The following is an 8,907-nucleotide window of genomic DNA, read 5'->3' on the forward strand; positions in this document are numbered from 1 at the left end:
ATTTCTTTTATCCCTTTCCTTTCATCAAACAAAATATTAAAGGATAATTATACACTGATAATTATTAAATTAAGGTAAATTTTGATTTTTTTTCAAAATAAAGTAAATTTTTTTTGTCTCTATTTATATACATGTTTAATTAAGAGCTTATCAACCAATTAAGTTAAGCCTATGCTTAGTGTCTTTGATGCAATAAAAAATTGTTTTTGTTACGATAGAATTTTTTGTTTTTATTTTATTATTTCATGTTGTGACGGAAACTTGTTTTTTCATTTTGTATTACAAAGTGATAGCTCTTACGTCTTACCTCTAATAATAATAATTATTATTATTATTATTATGTTTAAATAAATTTTTTATTTTTAAATTTTAAGTAATTATTTTATAGTTTTTTCTAATTTAAAATTGATTTTTTAAAATTTTTTTATTTAAATTTTTTTATTTTATATCTACTCAAATTTGTTAGGAATCTATCAAATATTATTGTATAAAATTTATTTATTAGTATTTTTATTAACAAAAATATCAAATTAAACTCAACTGATAGTACATAATTATTTCAATCTGTCATTTTCATATATGTAATTGATGATCTAGAGAATTAAAATATAATTTTTAAAAATTATAAAGATTAAAATAATAATTTTAAATTTGACAAATAAAAAATAAATTTACTTTAATTTTGAGAGAATTAAAACACATTTAAACCTTATTATTATTATTATCATTATTATTATTATTATCATTATTATTATATAACCAAAACAATATTTATATGAATATTTTAAAAATTGGATCAATTTTCAAACTGGTTAGAACATTAAATTAGGTTAGTAAATTAGAAGTCAATGAGTTACTCATTAAATAATATGATTTGATTTTTATTAATTTTTTTAAAAATACTCATATTATATATATATATATATATATATATATTTTTATATTTATAATAAATTTCAATAAAATTTATATCATATAATGTCTTAAAGAAATTTATTTTTTTAAATCAATATAATATTGAAAAAAATAACTAAATTATAGATAAATTTAAACGAATATAAATAAAATATACTTTAATTTTAATTATATATATTATATTGTTAATTATAAACACAAAACATTGCATGACTTAGTGGTCAATTGGATTGTCCAAAACCTCCATGACCTTGTTTCGGATCCTTTTATTTAGTTACAGTTTTTTAAAAATTTACTCAAAACTTAACTTCGTAATAAATCACTCCCAAACCAACCCCTGAAACTAGGGGAAGCATGTTACAACAGCTGTACAAGTGGTTCGTTCCTAAAATCATCTGAATTTTACTGGTTCACACCGATTCGATAAAAAGTTCGGACCGGCTATACTACTGTTTTTAGGGGCGGACCTTAGACGTGATTAGGGAGTACCTCTCCCAAACTTTTTTTAAATTATATATATATATATATATATTAATATTATATTATATATTATTATATTATTAATTATAATAAAACTAAAAAAATTAAGTAAAAAAAAGGAAATTTTATTATTTTTTAATTAATAAAAAATTTAATTTATAATTTTATATATATAAAAAAATAATTTGGTACTATCAAAATTTTTTATCCAAATTCAGCACTTACTGGTTTCCGGTTAAGTTTTTCCGTACGGCCAGACTGAACCAATTTTTAAAAGGGAGTTGTTACGGTACCCTCTAAAATTGAGGGGTTTTAATACATTTTTTATGTAAACTTATAAAAAATTTAAAAAATTAATTTAATTATAAAATGAATAATCTAAATTATACTTATAAAATAAAAAGTAAGATAAAATTATAAGATTTTAATAATATTATAAAATATTAAAAAAGGAAAAAATTAATAAATAGTAGAAATAAAAAATTATTAAAATTACAATATAGAAATTCAAAAATTTAAGACAAAAAAATAAAAAATATACTTAAAAAATTATTAAAATTAAAATATAGAAATTCAAAAATTTTAAGTGAAAAGATAAAAATATACTTAAAAATTATTAAAATTAAACTATTTAAATATATAATAATATTATTACAAATAAATTAGAATATATAAAATAAAAATAAAATGACTAAATAATTTAAAAATTGAAAAAATAAAATATCATAAATATTATTTAAATAAATTATTAAAAATATAAAATATAAAAGACTGTACCGGTACTCTCTCAAATAAGATGGGTACCATAGAATTTCTCTTTTTAAAATTATAAGTTGTATAAAATAAAAATAATATTTTTTGTTAAGAGTATTTTCTGGAAAAAAAAAGTGTAAAAATATAGTAAAGGGGTGTAAGAATAACATGGACCTTAGATTGTGCTCTAAAACGGGGCCTAAATTTTTTTAAGCCCACATATTAGTTCGGTAGGCTGGGCCTGGCCTCATTTAACGTGTTTGCTCACGAACACAAAAAAATAAAATATAAATTGCAATGAAGCGCGGGAAACGTTGAATTGAGCCGTTGAAAAGTGGTGTAGCATTGCAGAGTGCATTGCATAACAGAAAGAGAGAAAGCAATGGAAGATTCAGGAGCGATTCTCGCTCACATTTCATCTCTGAAGGAAATGCTGGATCAGGTATGTATGTGTGTATTTTCTCATCTTTCTTCTCACGCACGCTATTCCTTCCTTGTTGATAATACTTGATTAATTATCTTTTTTTTTTTTCAACCACTTGATTAATTATTTATTCTTCGAGAGATCAGGTAAACGAAGAAATCGAGGCTAATATTCAGATTACTCGAGAGATCGAATCCAGCATCGTCAAATGCGAGGAGATCGAGGCCGATTTTGCAACCAGAGAAGCTGAATTGATCAAAACCAGTGCCATGTTGCAGTTCGACACCGTAGGATACGTCACCGTCGCTGGTACGCTAACTTTGCTCTTCATTGTTCCACTTCTTTTCGATAAATTAAATACACCTGGTTAGATGCTACTCGGTACTCTTCTTTGCATTAAATTATTACTTGTTCTGATCGATTCATCCTTGAATTTATAGAAACGATATGAGAAGCTCATTAGGAAATCAAATAGTTATAGTTGCTTACAGGACTGCATTTCAAATTAAAATAATTTGTTTGATAATCGGTTAAGATTCTTAATTCAAAAATAGGTGAATCCGTTTGTGAAATGTCCTAAACCAATAAATCGGCAATTAATCAATTATTTTGATTAGTGTTTCTAGTTTTTTTTTGTTTTTTTTTTTTTTTTTTGCTTACAACTGGTTTAGGATTTATGGAACTAATTATATACCTTCGTGCCTCTAATAGTTAGACACTAATAGATATTAGAAGTTGGGGATAGTTATTCAGAAAAAATATAATTTTTTTTTTACATCCAATAGGTATAATGATTCACTAAAAAGTGGAAACCAAAAGATTGGTTACCTAAATATAAAGTTAATCACCTATACACTGTCACTATAAGGTTTTTTTACACTGACAATCAATTATATTCTTTAATTGTGTCATGTCACTGTAAACACAATTACTTTTAACAGTGACATGACACAATTAAAGGATATAATTGGTTGTCAATGTAAAAAAACTTTACACTGGTAGTGTATAAGTGATTAACTCCTAAATATATCTTCTTTATAAGTACTAAAAGGAGTATCTCCTTTATATATTAGTATAAAAGATAGATAAATTAAAATAACGGAACTGGTAAGTAAGATAGATAGATAGAGTTTATAGACATCATAACAACATACCGTGGAATTTTTTGAACATGTCCTGCTTGCTTCCTCTTTCTTAATTAATAAGTTTGACGATTTGAGTCTTGTTAACCTTTTCCCCTTCGGAAAAAATGAAGGCAACATAAACATCGTGTTTTCTTTACTTTCTTTTTTCCTGATTACTTTCACATCCATGTTTAGTTTACATTTTGACTTTTAAGAATTTTTTAATCAAATTGGCTTCAAAAATTTGAAAAGTAAAATCTAATTATTGGTTCTGGAACTCGGATGTTTCTTTCAAAGTCATGAACCATTAATCTATACAGTTTTATGCTGAGATTAGATTTATTTGACCAAAAACAAAATCTGTATGTTCCTTCCTCAAAAAAAAAAAAAAAATTGCTTCCACAAGAGAAAATTCTGAATGAAATGATATTTTAATTTAATAAAAGCATCTATTTATTGGAATTTGGATCTTTAGCAGTAGGATCTATATCAAGTGTCAACTAATTTTCCTTGAACAATTCATTGTTTGGCGATCTTATTTTGGCAGTTCCATTCGTGTGCTGCATTACAATTTTCTTTTCTTTTCTTTTATAGCTGATTTCAGGGCTTCAGTAAGTACATTGGAGAAGGAGTTATGCTGTCTTAAAATGAAGCGGGATGAGATGGTTAATAAAATGAATGAAAAACGGTATTGAAATACTCTTAATATACGTAGTTGTTATTGAAGTCTAATTCTGTACTGAGCTTTTCGTGAAAGTCAAACTTAAAATCTGCAAGCAAATGCTGGAATCATTTTTCATGGACAGAAGCATCTTTCAAAAATCAATCCTATACTGCAAAAAGTATCAGTTTTGAATTCGCTGTTAGGGTAGAAAGTTGCTATATGTCTATGCATTTATTTGTGGTACTTTGAGGAATTGGGGTGACAAAAACTGTCCCTGGACATTCATGCGAGGTATGGTATCTTTGTTATTTCAACTGATAATATAAGATCTGTTTTGAGGACCAATTTTTTGATCCTATTGCTGACTGAATATAGTTTAAAAGTTAGTTCTCATTTCTCCTTTTTGCTATGTGGCTAATTGCTAATATAATAGAACGTATACATTAGTGCCTTCATGAACTTGTATGTATGAGTATATACATTTTAACTTCGAATACCATTTGAATCCTCACTTCTTATAGCTTTTTTATAGTATCTAATCTAAAATGGTTAATCTTCGTGGAAGTGATATTATCTTATGCAACGTCACTGCCCAATTTTGATGTCTGTGTGATTATTTTCTTTGCAGTGAAAATTTTACAACACTATGTCTAGAATTTCAGAGAGAAATTGACAAGAGAGAAGATTGTGAAGTGAGAACTGTGTTGTCTGAGAAAGATTCCCTTGAAAATGAAATTCAACTTTTGGAAAAGAAAAATAATGTTTTTAAAAATTCAGTATTGGCATTTGTGGAGGAAATTCTTGAGGATCTTCATAGTTCGAACTCAGGTAGTATTTATTTTTAAACCTTAGTCCCATGAGTTTTCTTTATTATTACTAGAGGGGCCGAGGCACTTCGTCCCTCTAATAATTACACATAGATAAATATTGAAAATTACAGATAATTATTTAAAAAAAATATAATTTTTTTTTTAACATTTTAAGGAGTATAATAGTCCACTAAAAAATAGAGATCAAAGGGGTAGTTATCAAAATATATCCCCTTTATAATAGGTTGCTTCCACCAAATCAAATTAAGGACGACATACATAGGGAAGTTGATGCATCTGCACACATTGTGGTAAATAATAAAACAGATTCTTAAAGTTAATGATTAAGTATTAGATGTTGTCTATTTGACAGTGATGTTTTGCAACCTTTCCAATTCACTTCCTCACGACCCCTACTGCAGCATTAGAAGTTCAGATACTGAGGAGTAACTGGGAGAATGAGAAATTGCTTAAGGATATCAATGATTTGAAGACTACACTGCTTTCAGCAATTGGGACCAGCGATGATATACTATAAGTTCATTTCTTTAAATAATTAACTGGAGTTTCAAGTCATTTTTGTCATGTTTGATCATTAAGGATCTTCTGGTGAGGTTTAGATATGGATAGATAAATATGGAAAGTAGGAAAACTTTTTGATGGAGCAGAGTAGATGATTAAAAAACTAAGCAGTCAGCTTGTTGTGGCTTTCTTGTTCTGGTAAGTGATAAGAACAAAACAATGCTAGCGTGCTAGTCTGTTTTGTTCTTTATTAATTAGCATCATGATATCTCATATTCTCCCATGTATGATTTTGAATTTAACTTGATACGGAATATATGAAGAATAGCGACTAGCAAGTAAATGGCCACTGCGCGCACTTGAATCAAAACCAAGTTATGGTCACAAAGTCCCATGCACCAGATATAGGCAGCAAGTGTATCAAGAGAATGAAGCACGTGGTGTTGCTCCATTGAAGTTGACAGGTGTAAAGAACTGTAACTGTGTCCGTGAAAGATAGTTTTCTTGTTGAATTATCTCTTCCTCGCGGAGTATGAGCTTTTGAAGCCCTTTGCGGTAATGCAGCTAAGCAGCTTTTCATGTTTGGATACAGTTGGCGCCTGAGGATTACGCTGCCTCACATGTGGGCTGGCCACTGCCCAGAGGTATTGGTCAAACTACAGAGTTCATGAGCTTATAGATTTTGAATTTGTACGGCAACAATAAGACAAGGAAATCCTTCCATTTCGTACTCTATATACTTTTTTTCCCTGCTGGGAGTGTTTGACATCGTTCGTACCTGAAAAGAGACGTCCTCATATCATTTTCTAGCTCTCAAAAGGACAAATGTGCTCATTTAAGTTGCTCCTTTTGGGTAGGGGTCCGTTTCGAAGCCTCCACAAGCTTGCTTATTGACATTACGCAATAGTATGTGATTGTTCTGTCACCATCCACTTCAGTTTGGGCCCCATAATTTCGAGCATTGGTTCTGCTTCAGTATATCAGTAAGTAACAAACTGGGGCTTTCAGGTTATTATTTGTGAATAGGGTCGTTCATTCATAAACAATAAACTCGTTCATCAAATCATGAAACGGCCAACCTTTGCTACAAATTACAAGGTTTTACCACTTAAACAGCTTTACCATACTTACATCTATGCTCATTTTTATTTTTTTTTCACTTTGGATGGTATTTCACTGGGCTGTAACTTTGACCTAAGTTTTACAGCGTTGAGTTTCAGTTATCTTGTGGAGTTATAATGTCCTATTATCCTTTTTCTGATCTTACAACTACAAACAGTTAAAGTAAATACATTCATTTAAAATATAGGCATCTATGACTTAATCATATGCAGAACGATGCCTAGATCCATTAAAGGTTCTTGACTTGTCAATTTTGATTTAGCCCTTTCAGCATCCAATGAGTGAGAATCATGCTCATGGTTCACGGTGTCAGGTAGCCCGTAGCCCTGCAATTATTTTAACTGCCAGGGGAATTTGATGTGGAAGGTTTGGGGGATTTGTATCACTTCAATCTGCACTATAATTAAGAATGCACGTAGCAATCAATTCATTGGCATAATTGATGTAGTTAATTATGATAACAAAGTAATAATTTAAATCAATGATAACTGTTATATTCAAATAAAAATATTTTTAACAAGCTGGAATTGGTGTTGTAATAATATCACGTCATTCTTGTTGCAATAATATATCAGACCATTTCAATTTCCAAATCGTTGTAAAGTGACAACATAGCGTCGCCATCGGCCAGTAATTGTTCCTTCATGTCAAAGGGAGAAGGAAAACAACAGGAAGCTACCTCAGCCAAGGAAAGTAATGTGTGGTTTAAAAATTTGAAATGAGAAGAACAACAAACAAATACTGTCTTCCACGCTAGCGACAGTGACCATGTTTATCACGTGAACATCACGTGCAACAAAAGATTGATTTTGGTTCCGTACAAATTTTATTATATAGAAATTACTTTAACTTTAAATCTAGATTTAGAGTCAAATTAAGTGAGTCATTTAAGGGTTTGTTTTCATTTTTTCCCCTCAAGACTTGGTCTGAAACATCAATCATTATATCCACAATTTATATGAAAATCCTCCTGGGACAGACCTCCTCGGTTTGCTACTTTGCTTTAGAAGCTTTGGGACTTAATTCACTTTGTGTAATTTAGTTTCTTTTCTATTTTTTCTGTTTAGTTTCCTATTGTACCAAAAAATTAAAAAAAAATCAAATTCGTTCAATATTCTACCTCCACCCTTCTCATATACATGTAGGGTTTTATTTTATGACTTGTCTCCCTATTTCGCACTTGCTCATTTCATCTCATATATAATAAACGTCTTACAAAGAAGGACATATGTATCTAAAATAATTAAACAAATGAATTACTAATCGTAAATATATAACCAAATATTTCTGAGAGAAGAAACTAATACAGGGGCAAGAACAACGTGAGAAGAGTTGACAAAATAAATTATGTGACAATTTGATTTTAATTTTCTGATTTGAACAACCCAAAAGTATTCAACTTCGAATATAGTCAAAAATATTTTTCCAAAAAAATATTAACCAACAGGCAATCAGTTCAGGTGATACATGTTTGATTTTATTTTATTTTTTAAAATAAGATCCCAAATAAATATAACAGTTCAGGAGAATTACTTTTACCATATTATAAACATTCTAAACCTAAACAGGTCTATCTTCTATAGATTATAGGTATTTGAAAGGCGAAGTTGATATGCAAATAGTTCAAAAAAATTTCCTAGCTAATATGAATATGTGTCTTTGCCATTTCGAATGAATTTATTAATGTGAAGCGGTATTAGCATGTATAGTTTCACATTTCGTATATGATTTTTATTGTCTTAAATATGATTTTAAAACATTGATAATTGTTAATTTCTTAATTCTGAACGGTTTCCAAATACGCTCTATACCTAATAACTAATATATATATATATATATATATATATATATATATATGAAGGAGAAAAAAAAACACTATGCGAAGTAGTTTCTGAAGGAGGTGGATCCACTTTAGCATGACAAGTTCTACGGTATTTTGTCCTTCCTCTTTATCAAACAAGTTGCGAATCACAATGGTAAAAGAGCACATGACAAAAGTTTATCATCTTCATACTGTTTTCGCTTTTAGCCAACTACTGATACCGTAGGATTAGGATTCTGTTCAAAACGATTGAATCGGTCATCATTATGACT

The 8,907-nt window shown here is 28.8% G+C and overlaps 1 protein-coding gene across 2 annotated transcripts; it reads left to right on the top strand.

The window, feature by feature from the left end:
- The first annotated feature begins 2,396 nt into the window (after nt 1–2,396).
- Nucleotides 2,397–7,924, top strand: LOC109799164 (uncharacterized). Of its 2 annotated transcripts, none has more exons than XM_020359697.3 (5): nt 2,397–2,590; nt 2,719–2,881; nt 4,291–4,384; nt 4,989–5,188; nt 5,543–7,924. In XM_020359697.3, exons 1-5 carry the CDS (start codon nt 2,531–2,533, stop codon nt 5,617–5,619), a joined length of 594 nt encoding a protein of 197 aa, XP_020215286.1. In that variant the 5' UTR covers nt 2,397–2,530; the 3' UTR covers nt 5,620–7,924. The 2 variants fall into 2 exon arrangements, with proteins under 2 accessions (XP_020215286.1, XP_020215285.1); XM_020359696.3 differs by having other exon boundaries at nt 2,398–2,590; nt 5,592–7,921.
- The last annotated feature ends 983 nt before the right edge of the window (nt 7,925–8,907 follow it).

This window comes from Cajanus cajan, chromosome 8 (genome assembly GCF_000230855.2).
Source record: "Cajanus cajan strain Asha chromosome 8, NIPB_CcT2T_4, whole genome shotgun sequence".
NCBI classification, from domain to species: Eukaryota; Viridiplantae; Streptophyta; class Magnoliopsida; order Fabales; family Fabaceae; genus Cajanus; species Cajanus cajan.

Excerpts from the sequence above, each read along its gene's own strand:
- LOC109799164 (XM_020359696.3), top strand. The coding sequence starts at position 2,531 with ATGGAAGATTCAGGAGCGATTCTCGCTCACATTTCATCTCTGAAGGAA. Across the intron at positions 2,591-2,718 it reads TGAAGGAAATGCTGGATCAG|GTAAACGAAGAAATCGAGGC; the intron begins GTATGTATGTGT and ends TCGAGAGATCAG. Across the intron at positions 5,189-5,591 it reads TCTTCATAGTTCGAACTCAG|CATTAGAAGTTCAGATACTG; the intron begins GTAGTATTTATT and ends CCCCTACTGCAG.